We start from the raw sequence: 21,053 nt of genomic DNA on the forward strand, positions 1-21,053 counted from the left end.
TGATGCATTAAATTCTTTTTTTGAAGACTGTCATCATTATGTGTGTGGGTGTGTGAGGTGTGGCATGCAGGGACACACAGCTCAAGACTCAGAGGACAGATTTGTCAAGTCATTTCTCTGCACTTGCCCAGGTTCAGGAACTTGAACTCAGGTCCTCAGGCTTGCATAAAGATCACTTTTGGCTAAACACATTTGTTTTTTTCATGTATGTGTCTCTATGTGCATGTGTGTGTGCATGTGTACCACTACCGTGTGTGGAGGCTGGAAGAGGGCATCAGGTGTCCTGAAACTCCACTTCTTCCTTTGAGGCAAGGTCTCTCCCTGAACCTGGGGCTTCATCAGCTATGTCTGATCCCAACAAGGTCCAGCCTATCTCTGTTTTGCTTAGAGTTGGGGGTTAGAGTTGTTAATTGGGGGTTAGACTGTGCACTCTTTTCCCCCACCCACCGCCCTCTCTCTGAGTGCTGAGATTATGTGCCACCATGCCTGGATAAAACTAAACATTTTATTTTTTAAAGATTTATTTATTACGTATACAATGTTCTGCCTGCATGTACATCTGCAGACCAGAAGAGGGCACCAGATCTCATTATAGATGGTTGTGAGTCACCATGTGGTTGCTGGGAATTGAACCTTTGGAAGAGCAGCCAGTGCTCTTAACCTCTGAGCCATCATCTCTCCAGCCCCCAAATTAAACATTTAAAAAAAATATTTATCTATTTATTACATACACAATGTTCTGCCTCCATATACACCTGTACATCAGAAGAGGATACTAGATCTCATTACAGATGGCTGTGAACCACCATGTGGTTGGGAATTGAACTCAGGACCCCTGGAAGAACAGACAGTGCTCTTAACCACTGAGCTATCTCTCCAGCCCCCCAAATTAAACATTTTAAAAGGAAAGAATTGTAAAGAACAACTGGGAACCCTGAGGCCACTCAGATATGCAACTGAAGGCCTGTCCCTAGAATTAAGAGCCCAGGGGGTGAGGGGTGGAGGTGGGAGACAGGCATGGTGGTGCAGGCCTTTAATCTCAGCACTCAGGAGGCAGAGGCAGGTGATCCCTATGAGTTTGAGGCCAGCCTGATCTACAAAGCAAGTCCAGGACAGCCAGGGTTACACAGAGAAACCCCGTCTCGAAAAAACAAACAAAAAGAGTCCTGGGGGGAGATGGAAGTGGTGGGGATAAAGTGTTTGGGGTCCAGGGGTGATGGAGAGCCATGGGGGGCTGAGGGGTTATTGGAGCTGGCTGTAGGAATGAGCTGCTGCAAGGAAACCCCTTTAGGAAACATTGCTGGAGCGGATGGAGGAGGAAAAGGACGTCAACCCATCTCCCACTTCTGAGCTGCATTGTTGAGAAACTTGCAGAAAGAGTTTGGGGGACCTTGTGTAGTTTTGTAATCCCACTTTCTGCCTGAGCCTGCCGTGCCCTCTGCATCCACAGGGTGGCACTTCCGTCCTTCCTTCCGCATTTTGTTTTGGGAGAGAGCCAAACCGCCTCTGGGGGAGAAAACTTTAGTGAGTCATGTGACAAGCAGGATAACAGAGCTCGCATGTCTGGCATTGAACAGACTGTAGGGTAGGAATGGGGCTGCCAAAGGGCATCATGCAGGGAAGGTGATGGGCTGACTTCTCTTTCTTCCTTTTTCCCTCCTTCTCAAGACAGGGTTTCCTTGTGTGGCTCCGGCTGTCCTAACTCTCTATAGACCAGGCTGGCCTTGAACTCACAGAGGTCTGCCTGCCTCTGGCTCCCTGGGTCCTGGGATTAAAAGTGTGCACTGCCACCACCCTGCTGCACAAAGAACTTTCTGATCTTTGGTTTCAGCTTTTAAAAAAAAAAAAAATTTTTTTTTTCAAGGCCCAGCAAAGTCATCCTACACTGGGGAGGTAGGCAGAAGATCAGGAGTTCAAGGTCATCCTCCACTTCGTAGTGAATTTGAGGCTAGCCTGGGGTCCATTGATCAGTCTCAAAAGCAAACCCCTTACTGGTGTTTAACTCAGTGCTAGAGTGCTTGCCTGACAAGAATGGGCGGCCCTTGGGGACAGGGTTCTGTTTATCTGGTTTTCTGTCTTCTAGGACTGATGACAGACCTGGATGTGTGCTCCAATATATGCCGTAGCTACCCAACCCAGGGCAGGCAAGCGGCAGTGGCCTTGCTGGCCTGCCTTATCTCTGTGGACTCAGTTCTGTGCAGAACAAGAGGAATGCCAAGCAGAGGCTGACTTCCGACACACCAACTGCTGGTCCCTGCTGACCACCAGCCCCCAGGCTCATAGTATCTTAAACCACAGCTCTCTGTGGTGAGCCAGCTTGGAGCCTAAAGCTGAGTGAGCCCAAGCCAGCAGGAGGGAAGCAGTGGGGGAGGGTGGGGGGTGCCGCACTCTGCCGCCAGCATTCTCCGGCTCCAGTACTAGGCCACCTCCCCACTGTGGTCTCCGGCTCAGACGCATCACTCCCACTTAGCCCGCGTAGGGAAAGTCGCCCTAGACTTCCTGTGTCTTGTCTGAGGACCTACAGGCGAGTGCTTCCTGCCCTGGAGGAGGAACTCTTTCCTTCCTTCCTTCCTCCTTCCCTCCCTCCCTCCTTTCCTTCCTTGCTCTCTCTCCCTGTGGGGAGAAACTTGGGGTTTAATTACATCAGTCCTTGGGACAAGCCACTGGTGATCTGGAAACTCTTCCTTCCTTTGCTGTGGACTGCAGGCCCAGTTTGATCAGGCGCCTCCATATCTGTTAGGCTGTGTCATCTGCCATCTCTCCAACTAGACCCCTGTGCTCAATGGCCAGATCCCTCCTGGGGCCCTTCAGAGCCCTACCTCCCACAGCATCTCATCTCCCTCAGCTCACTGTCACTAGGTATGACGAGCTCACTCCTAGCTGGAGATTAAGGGTCTCCTCACCCCCACCCCAAGTTCAGACACCTGCTAGGTATGAGACCTGGCGGAAACCCTCCACCTGGGTTTAGTTTCACTCCCCAGATACTGTGCAGCTAGGTCAACTTCTAGCTCCTCCACTTAAAAGTATTTGAAGATAGTCTGACTGCTACAGAACCACCAGGCAGGGCTTTCAGCCAGCAGCGGGCCAGGCTAGGTCATGGCAGGTGGCTTAGTGCGTGTCTAACATATATGTGGGCCATCCCAGCATCTCCAAAGCCACGGCTCCGGGGTAAGGGCACTTGCCGTACAAGCCTGGTGCTCTCTCTTTGACCCCTGGAATCCTTGTAAAGGTTGAAAACTGACCCCTGACCTCCACATGCATGCCTGCTCCCTGTGGCCTGCACCCACTCCACAGATGACACACAGCAAAAAGGGCTTTACTAGGAGGTCCTGAGGCCAAGGTGACAGTAGGCTACCCCCACAGCAGAGCAGGTCACAGGTGAAGGTGTGTGCTCATGTGCCCCACCAACCCAGCTCTCGAATCCTGAGGAGACAGTTTTCAAATTTAGCTGCCCTGGTTTAAATCTAACCATCTGCTCACTTCCTAGGCCTCCGTGTCCTTTGGCTTAGTGAGCCTGCCTAGTGCAAACAGCTCTGGCCCCAGCTGACCCCAGACACAGGGAGAGCAGAAAGACTAGAGACGGGCTGGGTGCTCTCTCCACTGTCCTGACCAACCACTCCACCCTGGTGACACCTCAGGAGAAGAACGGCACTTCACGGGGCACCTAGCCACTGCCCATTGGCTGGCAGCGGAGCCCAGGTGAATGGTTCAACCCCTGAACTTTATACAATTAATGTCTCAGGACTTGAGGCAAATGGCCAGATGGAATGGTGCCTCAGTATCCCTCATCTGTAAATTGGACTAGGAATGGCACTGGGGCAAAGCCTGTTTTGTCAGAGACTCCATTTGTAGTGACTTCAATGTGGCTTCTCATTATGGCTGGTATTGAAAAAGAGTGGCTGGCCCTCTTATAAGGAACACGGCAGGCTGTGGGTAGGAGTTTGGGCAGGAGGCTGTGGCCTGGTCCCAGGATGTCCTGGGCAGCCAGCCAGTGCTGGGCAATGACTCAGAGCCTAGGCATGCAGAGAGCTGGGGCCTCTCTCCATGGCCCTTGGCCACAGTCCTCACTCACTGGCTCCCTGGAGTCAGCCCCTGTTGCTCCTGCAGTGAGGGGAGATGGGTGCAGGTCCTCCTGCTCCCAAAGTGTTAGGGGTCTGAGCAGTCAGGCACTTGCCTTTCCAGGACAAAGCAAGGCAGTTCATTTTCACAGGGGCCAGAACTTGCTTGTGGACTGTGTGTATGTATTTTATGAATGTTTTGCTTGCATGTATGTCTGTCCACTATGTGGGTGCCTAGTGCCTGAGATCAGAAGGCATTTAACACCCTGAATTGGAGTTACAGACATTTGTGAGCCACTTCATGAGTGCTGGGAGTTGAACCCAGGTCCCCCAGAAGAGCAGCTGGTGCTAACTGTTGAGGTGGAGGCAAATATAGGCCTTAGGGGTTTGAACTCAGGCCATTAGACTTTACCCATGAGCCATCTCCCTAGCTTGGCCGCTTGGCGGCCTTGACCCCCATGGCTGCTTTCAACAAGGCACCAGGGTCTGCAGGTCAGCATGCACAACCAGCCTGGGCTGCGTGAGTTCTGTCCTGCACCCTGCCTCACACTGGTATGGAAAGACAAGACCAAAGCAGTTGACTCAGCCAGCAACGTGGAACTAATGCAAGTTCTGCAGACTGTGTAACCTTCCCCCAGGGACACAGAACCATGGCTCAGATACTTCCTGTTCTTGGGACACTACTGGAATCCAGTGAGTGGGGGTCAGGGATGGTGCTGAGGGTCCCCAAAAGCTAAACCGTATGGCTGGCTGTCACAAGGTTAGGTGGGGTGACCTGGCTCTGTATGTGGCTCAGGAGGTGAGCACAAGCACAGAATCCTCCAGAATCTTTTTTTTTTTCCCCAAGACAGGGTTTCTCTGTGTAGCCTTGGCCATCCTGGACTCACTTTGTAGACCAGGCTGGCCTCGAACTCACAGCGATCCGCCTGCCTCTGCCTCCCGAGTGCTGGGATTAAAGGCGTGCACCACCACGCCCGGCCAGAATCATTTATTTAAAAAAAGACTTTATTATTTATTATGTACAGTGTTCTGTCTGCTGGCCAGAAGAGGGCACCAGATCTCATTATAGATGGTTGTGAGCCACCATGCGGTTGCTGGGAATTGAACTCAGGACCTTTGGAAGAGCAGGCAGTGCTCTTAACCTCTGAGCCATCAGTCCCCGAATTCTCCAGAATCTCAAGAGTGAGGACCTGAAACCCTAAAACTTGGGTAAAATGGCCAGTGTGGGAGCTGCATGTAAACTCAGTTCTGGGGAGGTAGAGATGGAAAGTCCTTGGAGTTCAAGCCTCACCCCCCCAAAAAATCAGGTGGGAGGGGCTGGAGATGTAGGCTCCATTTTCTTAACAATTCTACTTTATTATGAACTTATTAAATGAATGTACCTCCCTTACAACCCGACTAGCCTAAGCAAGAGGAAAAGGAGATTAAAGAAAACAAGAACGGATCCTTCTGGCTATTAGTTCCTGGGAGCGATTCTCCTGGTGTAGTCAGCAGGATTTCAGCACACCAGCAGTTCCACCAAGGTTGCTGCTGGAACCTGGAGCAACTGGGACCCAGAGCCTCAGGCGGAGCCTGAAGCCTTGAAGCCTTCCCTGGAGCGGTTCTCTCTAGGAGCGTATTGGAGTGATGAACAGTCAAACAATACCAACTCCCAAAAAAGCCCAGCCTCCTGTTTTGGGTATATATATATATATCTCCTCTCAGAGTCTGTACTAGGATGTTTTTTAGCTGGCACCATGGAGAGACTGTATAGTACTGACTGCTCTGGCAGAGGACCAGAATTTGGCTTTTAGCACCCACATAGCAGCTCACAACGACCTGCAGCTGCAGTTCGAGGATTTGCTAACGCTGGCCTCCTCAGGCACTAAGCATACTTATGTACATAACCACACAGACACATCGTTAAAAATAAAATGGGGGAGCTGGAGAGATGGCTCAGCAGTAAGAGCACTGTTTGGTCTTGCAGAGGTTCCAAGTTCAATTCCCAGCAACCACATGGTGGCTCACACCCATCTATATGATCTGACGCCCTCTTTCGTATGCAGGTGTACATGTGGATAGATCACTCGTACATGTAAAAATAAATCTTAAAAAACAAAACAAAAAATATAGAATGGAAGGAAATAACCAACTCCAGCAAGTTGTTCTCACACTTGCGCACACACGCCATTTTGCACACGCGTCATTTAAAAATTGTAGCTAAGGGACTGGAGAGATGAGACGCGGGCTCAACAGTTAAGAGCACTTACTGGCAGCGCTTGCAGAGGGCCTGGGTTTGATTCCCAGCACCCACATGGCAGGGGATTTGATGCCTTCTTCTTTTTTAAAATATTTTTTTATCTTATGTGCCTTGGTGTGAGGGTGTCAGGTCACCTGGAACTGGAATTAGACAGTTGTAAGCTGCCATGTGGGTGCTGGGAATTGAACCCGGGTCCATTTGGAAGAACAGACAGTGCTCCTAACCATTGCACTATCTCTCCAGCCCCCTGACGCCGCCTTCTAACCTCCACCACAACACACAGCTAACACACACACAGGCAGGCAAAACAACTGTCTTGCTTTAAAACACTCTTAAAACAAGCAGACAACGCAATGACCTCATTTACATAAGGATGTTTACTATTAGAGCACTCCTGTGTGGGGTTAAGGCTACCACGTGGTGTCCACCAGGCTCCAGAGGTAGTCGCTGATGAACTTCTGTGAGAGCTGCGCACTGTCCAGGTGGATGGGATGGGCCACAGTGGGGCCGTGGTGGACTGGGGGCATGATGAAAGGAAAGGGTATATGGTCCTCCCAGGTCTGGGGACAGAGGGGTTTTGTTCAAATTCTGTTGTTTTGAAATGGACTCTCATAGTCCAGTCACTAAGCTTGCTGTGCTGATTCCTCCTGCCTCAGCTTCCCAAGCGCTGGCACTACCCCAAGCTAACTCCTTTTCATGTTTATTATTTCTGTGGTGTGTGGGTGCAAACATGCCATAGTGCCCCTGTGGAGGTCAGAGACAGCTTGTAGTCAGGTCACTGGGCTCCCTGGCATGTGCCCTACTCACTGATCCACCCTGCCAGCTCATTTCTTTCTTTCTTTTTAAGATTTGTTTATTTCAGTATACAGTGTTTCACCTAGATGCATGCTTGCAAGCCAGAGGAGGGTACCAGATTTCATTATAGATGGTTGTGAGCCACCATGCGGTTGCTGGGAATTGAACTCAGGACCTTTGGAAGAGCAGGCAGTGCTCTTAACCTCTGAGCCATCTCTCCAGCCCCTCCTTAACTTCTTTTTAATTAGAAACGATAGTTTTGATGGGTGTGATGGTACACACCTACAATCCCAGCACTGCAGAGACAGAAGTGGGAGGTTCACCAAGGATTTGCGGTGAGTCTGGATTACAAGTAGGTTCCAGGTCACCTCATTACTGGGGGTGGAACACGGCACACTCAGCAAACACTCTACCACATGTGTATCTCCGGTCTACTCCTCCCCTTTCAAAAGCTGAATACTATTCTACTGCCCAGAGAAACCGCATTTTCTTTACTTGTTGCAGTCTCCATTTGGATGACAGGGTGGGGCCACCTGACACGCACGGACATGACAGTCACTGGCTTCATGACCCTCTTTCCACTGTTTGGAGCACATCCCCCGAAGAGGCCTTGCTGGAGCCTGTGTTTACAGTTTCTTTACTTTCTTTCGTTCTTTTTTTTTCTGAGGCAGGTTTCTCTGTGTAGACTTGGCTATCCTGGACTCACTTTGTAGATCAGGCTGGCCTCGAACTCACAGAAATCCACCTGCCTCTGGCTCCCGAGTGCTGGGATTAAAGGTGTGTGCCACCATGCCTGGCTTGTTTTTCTTTTGTTTTGTTTGTTTTGGTTTTTTTTTAAAGATTTGTTTACTTATTTATTATGTATGCAGTATTCTGCCTGCATGCATACTTGCTTGCCAGAAGAGGGCACCAGATTCATTATAGATGTTTGTGAGCCAACATGTGGTTGCTGGGAATTGAACTCAAAACCTTTGGAAGAGCAGACAGTGCTCTTAAGTCTCTGAGCCATCTCTCTAGCCCTTGTTTTTTTTGTTGTTGTTGTTGTTTTTTTTTTTTTTTTTTTTGAGACAGGGTTTCTCTGTGCAGCCCCAGCTACTCCGGAACCCACTGTCAACCAGGCTGGCTTTGAACTCCAGCGAGATCTGCCTGCTTCTGTTCTCTGAGTGCCTGGCGGGCTTTCTAGCTTGTGAGGATGTACCTGTTTTTCCCAGCTCTTCACTCTACCTTGACACGATTTCAAAGGATACTGCCCTTGATCATGCCTGGCTCACACTCATAATCCCATTCTATATTACTAATTCGGTGATAGAGCTGAGCCACGTACCTAGACAAGAGGGGAGAAAGAAGAGTTACCACAACCTTCAAGTCAACCATGCCACAGGTCGGAGTTCCAGGCCCAGCCTGCAGAACTTACACTGCAGAGGGGATGGTGATGGTGGTGTCCTCATCCACGTCTCTCTCCTGTCGCTGGAGATCTGCCTCCATCTCCCTGAGCTCCTGCAGCTCTGTGGTGAGCTGAGTGCAAGTCAGTTAAGGCCACGGCTGAGGAGGGACTAAGGACAGTCATCTCACTACACACCACCAGGCCAGAGCCCTAAGTGTTCAAGTATTTTCTTCCTATTTTTGTCCTTTAGTGTTTAGAGATGAAACCCAAGATTCAACACATGCTAGGCAAGCTCTATCCGAGTATATCCTGGGCCCTCACTGGGGGATTCTAGGCAGGGGCTCTAGCACTGAGCCACACCCCAGCCCCTCACTGTGGGATTCTAGGCAGGGGCTCTAGCACTGAACACACACCCCAGCCCCTGTGGGATTCTAGGCAGGGGCTCTAGCACTGAGCCACGCCCCAGCCCCTCACTGTGGGATTCTAGGCAGGGGCTCTAGCACTGAACCACACCCCAGCCCCTCACTGTGGGATTCTAGGCAGGGGCTCTAGCACTGAGCCACACCCCAGCCCCTCACTGGGGGATTCTAGGCAGGGGCTCTACCACTGAACCATACCCAGCCCCTCACTGAGGGATTCTAGGCAGGGGCTCTACCACTGAACCACACCCCAGCCCCTCACTGAGGGATTCTAGGCATGGGCACTAGTACTGAGCTGCCTCCTAACACAATCCAAGTGCACGCTGAGGGGGGCTGCTGGGCAGTTAAGGATATGAGAGCCTGGCCTGCAGACAGGCATCCTCCTGGCTGGCCTTCTGGATCTCAACTTCCAGCTGCTGTAGCTCTGTGCCTCCTAAGCGTGTGCACTCCTTTAATTCAAGAAGGCTCCGAGCCGCTTCCTCCTCCACCGCCAGGGTCTCTGCAGTGGGACAGAAGCAGGTGCCCTTCATTCTGTCCTTTGCCCAGGAAGACTCTGAAGAGGTGCCATGTGCCACTGCCCAGTCGGAGCCACGCTCCCCACCTGCCGCAGCCTCTGAACATCTTCCAGAATCCAGGCTGTGTGCCTGCTTTGCCAGAATGCGCAATACTGAGGATGGCACTGTGCAGCACCCATAATTTATTACCCAGGAGGCAGAGGCAGGAGGATGTGGAGTTCTACGTTGGCTTGGGTTAAACTTAGGGACCCTATGCCAAAACAGAAAATAAGTAACAGCCAGTTAAGATGCCAACAAGCCTGATCCCTGTCCCTGGGACCCACTGGGTAGAGGGACATAGGTGACTCCGCCAAGCGGTCCACCACACCCATCTTGTATGGTGCCGGGATTGGAAGCCAGACCAGCATTTTGTATCCAGTTTGGGGAATAGTCGCATGTACCTCAAGATGGCCTCTTACCTCCCAAATGCTGGGAGGGTTGGTGCATAGCTCCTTAGCAGCCTCTATTGCGTACTTTCCCTTCTTTGAGGGAGGGAGCGTTGAGTGATGGGATGAAGGTCTCACCATGATACCAGGTGGACCACAAACTCCTGGGCTCAAAGATCCCCTCTGTCTTATCCTCCCCAGCTGTGCTACAGGTCACAACATATGGCCATCAAGTTACTTCATTTTAATTACTTTATGGTTCTGGGTTTGAATTCAGGGCCTCACCCACACTAGGTAAGCACTCTCCTACCTAGTACAGCATAAGACAAACAAAACAAAGCTTGTGTGTGGGGAACCTGGGTGAGGCTGATGAGGGGTCTCTCCGTAGCTGATAGCAGCCAGATACTTGATGTAACTGAGGCTGGCCTTGAATTCTCAGCAAGCATCCTGCTCCAATCTCTCAGGTTTTTGAGAGTATATGTGGCCGGGCGTGGTGGCGCACACCTTTAATCCCAGCACTCAGGAGGCAGAGGCAGGTGGATCGCTGTGAGTTTGAGGCTAGCCTGGTCTACCAATGAGTCCAGGACAGCCAAGGCTACACAGAGAAACCCTGCCTCGAAAAACCAGAAAAGGAAAAAAAAAAGGATTACACATTCAAGCCACCAATGACTTATTCAAAAGGAAAAAAAATCCATGTTTGTGTGTGGAAGTGGGAGGACAATATGGTGGGGTCATTCTTCCGGCACCACCTGGCTCCTAGAGATCAAACTCAGATGTCAGGCTTGGCAGCTAGTGTCGTTACCCACTGAGCCATCTTGGCGGCTCTCAGATACTTTACCTCTTTACTACTCTTTGCTCCCAAGGTGCCATGCAGTCACGTGTGCTCTCTCCGAGCTGGAGTCCGAGCACTTTCTTGTTTTATTTTTGGTCTTTTGACACAGGGTCTTGTATACATCAGGCTGCCTTTGAATTCCTAGCAGTCTTATGCTCCTGACCCTCCTGCTCGTCTCTGGAACACTGGCTTGACAGGCCCGGACTGCCATGCCATGCCTGTTCAGTGCAGGTCTGGGCACAGAACACAGAGCTTCGTGCACGTCAGGCCAGTGAAACACCAACTGAGCCACAGCCATTGGGCCTCTCCTGCTTTGGCTTTCAAAAGCTTACTTTATTTTAATCTTTATTATCATATTGTTTCTTTTTTCTTTTCTTTTTTTCCTTTTCTTTTTTGAGACAGGGTTTCTCTGTGTAGCCTTGGCTGTCCTAGACTCACTTTGTAGACCAGGCTGGCCTCGGACTCACAGTGATCCGCCTGCCCCTGCCTCCTGAGTGCTGGGACTACAGGCGTGCGCCACCTTCTTCAGGAAGTACATGTTTTGTTTTAAGACCCTTAACCATGGGCTGGAGAGATGGCTCAGTGCCTGCTCTTCCAAAGGTCCTGAGTTCAATTCCCAGCAACCACATGGTGGCTCATAACCATTTATAATATGATCTGATGTCCTCTGCTGGCCTGCAGGTGTACATGCAGACAGAACATTGTATACATAATAATAAAATATTTAAAAACCCTTACCACTATCTTTGCAAAAAGCCCTCCACACTCCTGCCCATGTCACCACTCCTAATGACAGGATGGGCTTGTCACCTCAGCCCATTGCTGCACAATAAAACCTTTATCCTGTCTCCTCTCCAGTTGGACGCCAACCTCCCGAGGGGATTGTCCCCTGTAGTCACCCAGGGCCCAGCTCACAGCAGACTCTGTTCAGAACAATCTATTGGGAAGATATGAACTTTTTAAAAAAAAAGTCCCAGCCAGGCCGGGCGTGGTGGCGCACGCCCGTAATCCCAGCACTCAGGAGGCAGAGGCAGGCGGAGCACTGCGAGTTTGAGGCCAGCCTGGTCTACAAAGCGAGTCCAGGACAGCCAACATAAAGAAACCCTGTCTCGAGGGGGAGAAAAAAAAGAGACTGGTCTGGGGGCAGGGGGGGGGGGTAGACCTGGTCTTGGAAAGCACATAGAGTCAGGCCCTGCCATCTCCTATCCTTACTTCTAAGGCCCTAGGTGACATCCACTGTCATGGCCGAGGGTCAGGGGGTGACGGCACCCACTCCGGAGACCCTTGAGAGTAGGGAGCAGAGGGGATGGGGTCGTAATGACTTCCAAGCCAGCCTGAGCTACGGAGTAAGATCAAGTCACGCAGAGTTCATGCAGAGTCAGGCACCGTGAGCTCCGACACTCATCTCTACGCCTCTGGGCGATAACTATTGTCAGGTGGGGAAACTGAGGCCCCAGGGCCCCGCCCTCACCCCGAAGCTGCTGGTCGGCGCCGTCCTGCGTCTCCAGCAGCCGCTCCACCATCTGCTCGTGACGCCCGAGCAGCTTCCGCTGCTGCGTCTCGGTGCGATTGGCCCCCAGCAGGCTCAGCAGCCAGTAGCTCACATCCTCCATGTCGCGGAAAGCCTCCATGACTGGCCGCACCGAGTCCGAACCCGCGCAAATTTGTCTCGTCATGGTCCCGCCCCCTTCCCAGGGCGGCTAGGTCTCATTGGGTGGTTCCTACGTCTGTCTTCTGCAATCAGCGAGGGGGAGAGCGCGAGTCGGAATGAGCCGCCATTTTGTAGAGAGCCTACGCGAAATCTCCTCTGTCACTCATGTGTGATGACCAATCATCGTAGGGAGGGCGTGTCACGGGTGGACAGCCCGCGTTTGGTCTGGTACGCATGCGTCCATTCTTCCACTGTGCGCATGCGTAGACCTGAAAGCTGCAGGGCCCTTGAATGGTTTGCACCTGTTGGTCGCAGGCTGAGCTCTAGGGGCGAAGCGGTGGATCACTTATTATTTTTGCTTGAGTTTACCTTAGAAATATATGAGCTATACATAAAAATGGATTTTATTAGTTTCTCTTTTGGGGGGAGGCATGGGGTGGGGAGTGGGCTGTTGAGACTTTACTGCGTAGGCCTGGCTGTCCTGGAGCCCACTACTGACTCTGTGTTTAAATAGGGGCCTGGTGCGGTTAGTGTGCACTTTTATGCACATTTGGCATTTGCTGTACATGAATGTCTGTGTGAGGGAGCCGGATCCACTGAAACTTGAGTTACAGACAGTTGTGAGCTGGGAATTGAACCTAGGTCCCCTAGAAGAGCAGCCCCCAGCACCCAGGAGGCAAAGGCTGGCAGATCTTTGAGTTTGAGGCTAGCCTGGTCTACAAATCGAGCTCCAGGACAGCTAGGACTATATAAAGAGACCTTTTCTCAGAAAGCAAATAAAATGTTTAAGAAGGAGTCTAGGACGTATCCTAGCACAGGTGGTGGGGACAAGAAGATCGGGGTAACTTCCAGGCCAGCCTGGGCAACAACAGGCTGAGGCCCTGTCCCAACAACAGGAAGAGCAAGGAACCCTGAATCTGGGCATGGAAGGTCATCCCTGTCATCCCAGGACCCCAGAGGCTAAGGAAGTAGGCTCATCATTCATGGGAGTCCAGCCTCCGGTGCAGCGTGAGTTCCAGACCAGCCTGAACTACAGAGTGAACCCCAGAGACACATGCACCGACTCCCATAAGTTGTTCTCTGACCTGCACACTCGCTGTGCCATGCACCCCCACACTAATAATAAAGAGAAATATAAAAAATCTGAAGCAATAAAAAAGAAAGAAAATGAAAATGAAGTGGGGGGGGGCAGGAAGGGCAGTAGGCAATCTGATCATCCTGATGTGAGCTGCGCCCGAGCTGTCACACTAAAGAACGCTGCATCTCCACATGGCAGCTGTGTGACTATCAGGTCAACCCACCTTTTTCGGACCTAACTCAGTAAATTGCATAACAGTGCGGGGTTGAAAGAGAGGGTGCCCAGACCTTGGGTCAGTGGGAGAACCATTTCCGAGCACACAGGTGACTGGGGTTAAGGCTTTGGGGGTGGGGACCCAGGGTTCAGTTTCTAGCAGTGCAATGTGAGCCAGTGACCTTGGCAGGTTCCTACCAGATCTTTCTAAACCCTGGGGCTAAAGATAGCCTGTTCTTATCAGCAGGGGAGGGCCGGGAGATAACAACTGGGATTGAGCAAGAGGACCCGGCAGACACAAATGCCCCTGGCCAAAAGTGCCACCGGCCTCCCATCGAAGAGCAAAGCCTGTGCCACCTCACAGCCACGGCCAGAGCTCCCGTCCAAAAGAGGCACATACCTCAAAAGACCTAGAAAGTAAAGTGCTGATTACTGGGGACAGATGGGCAGGCCCTGCTGAGTCTGCAAAATATCGCCACAGAGCTGGAGAAGAGTGCAGGTGTCTTAGCAAAAATAGAAATGCAGGCCTTGATGCCTAGCACGCAGGGAGGCGGGGAGCGGTGGGCTCCTTCCCCAGCGCTGAGTAAAATCAGGCGCAGTGCTGTCTGTAACACCAGCCCTCAGCTCTCAAGATAGGCCTCAGCTGCGAAGTGAGTTGAAGCCAATGCTGGTTACATGAGATCCTGTCTCAAAACAAAATAGGACTGGGGGTGTCGGGTGGTTTGTAGAAGCTGGCCTGGCATGCAGGAAGCCCTGGGTTCTATCCCCAGTATTGCATAATTTGGGAATGGTGGCACAGACAGGCTTGCAATCCCAACACTTGGGAGGTAGAGGCAAGAGTGTTAGGAGTTCAAGGTCATCCTTGGCTAAACAATATTACCAATGTTAGCCTGAGGTACATAAGAGCCCCCCTCTCAAAAGCAAACAAACAAAACAAAAGCTAGAGTAAAGGGCCAGCCTTGGTGGCATACCTTTAAAGATTTACTTATTTATTATGTATACAATGCTCTGCCCACACGTCAAAAGAGCGCATCAGATCTCATCGTAGAAGGTTGTAAGCAAGCCAGGCGTGGTGGCGCACACCTTTAATCCCAGCACTCGGGAGGCAGAGGCAAGCGGATCCCTGTGAGTTTGAGGCCAGCCTGTCTACAAAGCAAGTCCAGGACAGTGAAGCTTACACAGAGAAACCCTGTCTCAAAAAAACCAGAAACACACACACACACGCAAAACCAGAAGGTTCTGAGCCACCATGTGGTTGCTGTGAATTGAACTCAAAAACTTTGGAAGAGCAGATAGTGCTCTTAATCTCTGAGCCATCTCTCCAGCCCCGCACACCTTTATTTAGTCTCAGCTAGGAAGCACAGGAAGGCAGAACTCTGTGAGTTCAAGGCCAGCCAGGGATACATTGAGAGTTTGAGGCCAGGAAAGGCTACACAGTGAGACCTATCTCAGAAAAACAAACAAACAACCCCCCAAACTAATAAAACACAAACCAACAGAGCAGAACAAAGGGCTGGAGAGATGGCTCAGTGGTTAAGAGCACTTTCGCTCAATCATGAGGCCTGGGCTTCAAATCCCAGGGATTTACAAACACTTCTAACTTCATCTCCCAGGGAGCCCCCTGGGCCCTCTTCTGGCCTCAGTGGAAATACAGACACACGCACACACCTATAAAAGAATCTTTAAAAAAAAAACAACAGCAACTACACAAGGTCTAAGGAGGGGGCTCAGTGGATAAAGTGTATGCTGGACAAACCAGAGGACCCAAGTTCAAGTCCCCAGCACTGCACGGAGTGAAGTAGAGGGGACCTGAGGTAAAGCACTCGCCTTTAATCCCAGCATGTGGGGAAAAGGGGTGTCAGAGGCAGCAAGAATTCTTTGAGTTTGAGGCTAGCCTGCGTTAAGGCAGCCGAGACTCTGTCTCAATCAATCAACTAATAATCCAGGCAAGAGGCTGAGTGTGGTGACATAAATTTTTAATCCCAGAACTCTGGAAGCAGAAGCAGGCGGATCACTGTGAGATCGAGGCCAGCCTGGTCTACAAAGCAAGTTCCAGGACAGCCAAGGCTACACAGAAGAAACCCTGTCTTGAAAAACCAAACCAAAACCAAAAACAACAAACCCAAAAAACAAACAAACAAACCAAGGCAAGAAGCATGGATCTGCACCCCCAGTGCCAGAGGTGAGGGTGAGGGAGCAGCTTCTGTGCTGTTGGCTAATCCTGTTTACAGAAACAGCGAGCTTCAGGCTCCATAGGAGACCATGTCTCAAGATACAAAGGAGAGAGAAGTGGTTGAAAGAAACACCAGTGTGCCGGGCGTGGTGGCACACGCCTTTAATCCCAGGACTAGGGAGGCAGAGGCAGGTGGATCACTGTGAGTTCTAGGCCAGCCTGGTCTACAAAGCGAGAGACCAGGAGAGCCTAGGCTACAAGGAGAGACTCTTGTCTTGAAAAACCAAAAAAAAAAAAAAAAAAGGGGGAGGGGGGGCTGGAGAGATGGTTCAGAAGTTAAGGGCACTGGCTGCTCTTCCAAAGGTTCTGAGTTCAATTCCCAGCAACCACATGGTGGCTCACAACCATCTATAATGTGATCTGATGCCCTCTTTCTTGCCTGCAGGTTTACACGCAGGTAGAGCACTGTATACATAATTAATAAATAAATAAATCTTTTTTTTAAAAAAGAAAGAAAAAGAAACACCAGTGCTGCAAATGAGCACCCGAGCCAACTTCTATGCAGTTGTGACACATAACTAAACTCACTGGAGGTCAGTGGCTGAGACTAGGGGATGGAGCTAGTGCTCTATGGGGACAGAGTCTCGGTTTTGCAAGATGAAAGTTTGGAGATGGTTACACAACCGCGGATGAGCTAAACGCCGCTGAACTAGGCACTTCAAAATGCTGAGGGTGATGGAACTGGGGCTCAGGGCAGAGCCCGTGCTTAGCTGTGTGAGGCTCTGTGTGCTGCTCTCAACGGCAAAGGGAAAAAATGAAACGGTCAATTTAATGCTATGTCAATTTTACCCAATTACATATGTGTGAATTTTTCCATCTCAAAAGTTTTTATGGGCTAGCTGGGTGGTGGTGGCGCACACCTTTAATCCCAGCACTCAGGAGGCAGAGGCAGGTGGATCTCCGTGAATTTGAGGCCAGCCTGGTCTACAAAGGGAGTCTAGGACAGCCAAGACTACACAGAGAAACCCTGTCTCAAAAATTAAATAAATTAAACAAAAAATAGAGAGATGGCTCAGTGGTTAAGGGCCTTGGTTGTTCCTGTGGAGGACCTGGGTTCGGTTCCCAGCTCACAAAAGCCTGTAACTCCAATTCCTGGGGGATCTGCTGCCCTCTTCTGAAACCAGGCACACATGTGGTGCACAGGCAAAAGACACAGAAAATAAAATAAATCAATCTTAAAAAATTTTAACAAATTGTGTGGTGGTGCAGACCTGTAGTCCCAGTTTGAGGACATCCCCAGCCACTTAAAACTGTCTAAAAAAACTCATAGATAGGGCTTTGGTGAGGGCTCCACGGCTTACGGCTTGCTGTGCAAGCACAAGGACCTGAGTTCAACTCTCCGGTACCTATAAAGGAGCTGGACATGGTTGCACCAGTGTCCGTAACGCCTGCCCCTCTAGTACCACAGGTAAAGTTTCACTAGGTCTTTTTTTTTTTTTTTTTTTTTTTTTTTTTTAAGATTTATTTATTATGATGCCGGGCGTGGTGGCGCACGCCTTTAATCCCAGCACTCGGGAGGCAAAGTGAGTCCAGGATGGCCAAGGCTACACAGAGAAACCCTGTCTGGAAAAAAAAAAAAAAAAAAAAGATTTATCTATTATGTATACAGTATGCACCAGATCACACTATAGGTGGTTGTGAGCCACCATGTGGTTGCTGGGAATTGAACTCAGGACCTCTGGAAGAGTAGAGTAGTCAGTGCTCTTAGCCGCTGAGCAATCTCTCCAGCCCCTTCACTAGGTCTTACTAGCTGCCAGCTTATATAACTCTCAGGTTCAGCGATAGAGCATCTCCCAAGGGAGTGAAGGGACCAAGCAGGACCCTCGATCCCCTCCTCTGTACCTACCCACATACCTTCACACAACATAAAAAAAAAAAAAATCAGAAATTAATGCTGGGAGTAGTGGCCCATGCCTTTAGTTCCAGCCAGCAGAGGCAAGCAGATCTCTTTGTGTTGGGGGCCAGCCTGGTCTACTGAGTGAGTTCCAGGACAGCCAGGGCCACACAGAAATCCTGTCTTGAACAACAATAAAAAACAACAAATGATAAACAAGTAATAATCAGCATGAAGCAGGGATCCTGGCCTGGTGGGTGATGACGTCCTGTAATTTCCACATTTGAGGCTGAGGCAGGCAGGTTAGTAGTTTCAGGCCAGCCTGGATTACATAGGAGACCCTGCTTAAAGTAATGGATATCTACGATGGCTCAGTGGGTAAGATCACATAGCATACCGTTCTTTTGGAGGGCCCCAGCTCCATCCCCAGAATTTGGTGGAGCTGGCAGAAATCCTCGCTGCCTGGGGAAGGCAGGACGGTGGGGCTGAGAGGCTTCCTGCCAGCTGCACAGCACTGTCCCTGTGTGCACACAATTGTTGCACAAAGGTGTGAGCTAAAACAAGGAGAGAACAGCAGCTGACGCTGGGGCTGAGCTGGCAGAAGGGACAAACCTGGTGTGGTGATGCCTGCCTGTCATCCCAGGACTTGGGAGATACAGGGACGATCAGGTGGTCATGGTTTTCCTCGGCCGTGTAGTAAGTTTAGGGCAGAGTGGGTTACCCGAGACCCTGCCTCAAAAACAAAATGAAACACCACCAGCAAACACCATCACAGCACACCACCTGTGTGGGTACAAATGTTCTGAACTTCAGATTTTTTTTTTTTTAACTTTAGTTTTGTTTTGTTTTTGTTTTTTTGAGATAGGATTTTTCAGTGTATCCTTGGCTGTGCTGGACTCACTTTGTAGACCAGGTTGGTCACGCAGCCTGGTCTCAGGACCTTTGGAAGAGCAGCCAGTGCTCTTGACCTCTGAGCCGCCTCTCCAGCCCTTCCCTCCCCACCCTGGTTTTTCTAGATAGAGCTTCTCTGTGTAGCCTTGGATGTCCTGGACTCACTTTGTAGACCAGGCTAGGTAGGTTCAAACTCTCTGAGATTCACCTGCCTCGCCACCCTGTGTGCTGGGATTACAGAACTTACCACTGCGTCCATCTGATCGCATTATTTTTAAAAGAGTTACTTATTTTTGATGATGTCTATCTGCGCACGTGTAAGTAGAGTCCACAAAGGTCACAGGAGCTCTTGGAGCTGGAGATAGAAGGGCTGTGAGCCACTTGCCTGATCTGCTTGACACGGGCAGGGAAGGACACCTGGGTCCTTTGGAAAGGCAGAATGTGCTCTTAGCTGCTGAGCCATGGCTCCAGAAGTTCTGGTCTTTATTTTTCCATTTTGCTTTTCGAGACAGGGGTTCTCTGTGTAGCCTTGACTATCTTGGACTCTCTTTTGTAGACCAGGCTGGCCTCGAACTCACAGTGATCCACCTGCCTCTGCCTCCCAAGTGCTGGAATTAAAGGCGTGAGCCACCACCGCCCAGCCTGGTCTATTTTTAAAAGCCTAAAGAATACAAAATAGGGGCTAGAGAGGTGGTTCAGTGGTTAAGAACACTGGCCTCAGGCAGGTGTGAAATCCCAGCACTTGGGAGGCAGAGGCAGGTGGATCCCTGTGAGTTTGAGGCCAGCCTGGTCTATAAAGTGAGTCTAGGACAGCCAGGGCTACACAGAGAAACTCTATCTAGAACCCCCCACCCCCGAAAATTCCCAACACCCATGTAACTCCATGTAACTGTAACTCCAGTTCCAGGGGATCTGACATCCTTGCACAGATGCACATCCAGGCAAAGCACAAATCAATGCTCATTAAATAAGAAAAATAAATAAATAAAATTTAAAAATACAGAACGATGAGCTGGGTGTGGTCAGTGGCACAGCGCTTGCCTGGTGTGCATAGGGCTTGGTTCCGTCAATCACCAGCGCTGTAACATACAAAGTACTGCAAGAGACGAAACAACGTGGGGCTGGGAATATGGCTCCCTTAGCCTCGCTGGAACACCATACTGGGTTACACTGCCACCATTAAACACACTGGGTGGGAAGAGGAGACGGAAGGGTCAGAAATTCAAGGCTAGCCAAAACAACAACAACAACAACAAAAAACAAACAAACAGACCCAAGGCATCTGCATGGTTTGTAGCTTTATTAAGTCCTTTTACTTTCTAAAACATGATGACTAGAAACGCATACTTCATTTCGTGTGTCACACTGTCTTCATGGGCGTACCGTGGTGGTCACAAAGTGGAGTGAAACTCTTGAGTATACACGAAAAGATAGTCGGAGAGCGTCTGGCCCTGGTGGCCCCCACGCAGAGAGAAGCAGTGGCAGAAACAGACAGGGGCTCTTCTGAGGGGTCATAGCTGATGCTTCCAGAACCTTAAAATAAACTCCCTGGGCGGCTGCAAGGCTGGACTCAGGCTCAGCTCAGAGCACAGCCTTTCAGAGGTGCCTTAGGCTGTGCCCATCCCTCAGACACCAGCAACTGCCCTGCAGCTTGGTTTTCTGTCTTATACACGTGCGAAGACTCCACCCTGACATACATCTACCGGCTGCCTAGCTACTCATCCATACACTCAGCCACCCACTCATGCATGCGTGCATCTGTCGGTCCATCCATCCATCCGTCCGTCGGTCCATCCATCCATCCTATGTTCTCCTGCCAACCAAGCCTCTATACTTTAAACAAGCCCCTTCAATAATAAGACTCCAGCAAGCCAAGACACCTACTTGTCTAGAAAAGACGCCAGCACTTTCCTTACTTCGTGAGCCCCAACTCTGCTCTGCTGGGGTTTGGCTCCCAGGCCCAGCGGGTCCGACTCTGACTGGGGTTAAGACAGGGAGACTTGAGAGCCCTTCCCGACTAGGAGGCACATTTACAAGTTGTTCCCTTTTGCTTTTTTTTTTAATACAAAGAAAAGGAACAAGGGAAAAAACAAAAACAAACCAACAACAACAACAACAACAAAAAGCTGAGATTCTGGAAACAGGAAAAAAAAAAAAAAAAAACTAAGAGGGAAGCCTGTCTGCGCCTTGTCACCAGTAGGAGCTCCGGGGCATTAAAAACAAACACACAAACATAAAACTGCTCGACTGGCCCTTTGGGTTTCAACAAAGCCTGTCACTTTAAGCTACTTCTGGGAGTGGTCTGAGGCCAGCCAGCTCTTAATGGGGAACACATGGGCTCTGGTGCAGGCCTGTGCTAGGTCAGTATCACATCCTCTGTTTACTCTCCACGGAGGAGGGCGGTTCTGGGATCCGATGCTGGGAGCCACTCTAAAATGGCCTTTTTCTCTTTTGTCTGTTTTTCTAGGAAAGGTCCCCTGTCCCTA

At 50.4% G+C, this 21,053-nt stretch overlaps 1 protein-coding gene across 2 annotated transcripts; it reads right to left on the reverse strand.

Annotated features, from left to right (window-relative positions):
• Window positions 1–6,641: 6,641 nt before the first annotated feature.
• Window positions 6,642–12,480, reverse strand: Spc24 (SPC24 component of NDC80 kinetochore complex). 2 transcript variants are annotated; one of them, XM_051156042.1, is made up of 5 exons: window positions 12,139–12,476; window positions 9,250–9,394; window positions 8,507–8,611; window positions 8,340–8,416; window positions 6,642–6,814 (listed from the first exon to the last, which is right to left on the reverse strand). In XM_051156042.1, the coding sequence occupies exons 1-5, from the start codon at window positions 12,341–12,343 to the stop codon at window positions 6,708–6,710; spliced, it is 639 nt and encodes a 212-aa protein (XP_051011999.1). In that variant the 5' UTR covers window positions 12,344–12,476; the 3' UTR covers window positions 6,642–6,707. The 2 variants fall into 2 exon arrangements, with proteins under 2 accessions (XP_051011999.1, XP_051012000.1); XM_051156043.1 differs by lacking the exon at window positions 8,340–8,416 and having other exon boundaries at window positions 12,139–12,480.
• Between the last annotated feature and the right edge of the window lie 8,573 nt (window positions 12,481–21,053).

This window comes from Acomys russatus, chromosome 14 (genome assembly GCF_903995435.1).
Source record: "Acomys russatus chromosome 14, mAcoRus1.1, whole genome shotgun sequence".
NCBI lineage: Eukaryota > Metazoa > Chordata > Mammalia > Rodentia > Muridae > Acomys > Acomys russatus.

Bases quoted from the DNA above. Each gene is read 5' to 3' on its own strand.
- Spc24 (XM_051156042.1), bottom strand. From the start codon at position 12,343: ATGACGAGACAAATTTGCGCGGGTTCGGACTCGGTGCGGCCAGTCATG. The intron at 8,612-9,249 runs ATATCCTTAACT...ACTGACTTGCAC, and splicing joins TGTCTGCAGGCCAGGCTCTC to TCAGCTCACCACAGAGCTGC. The intron at 8,417-8,506 runs GTAAGTTCTGCA...CCTCTTGTCTAG, and splicing joins ATCACCATCCCCTCTGCAGT to GTACGTGGCTCAGCTCTATC.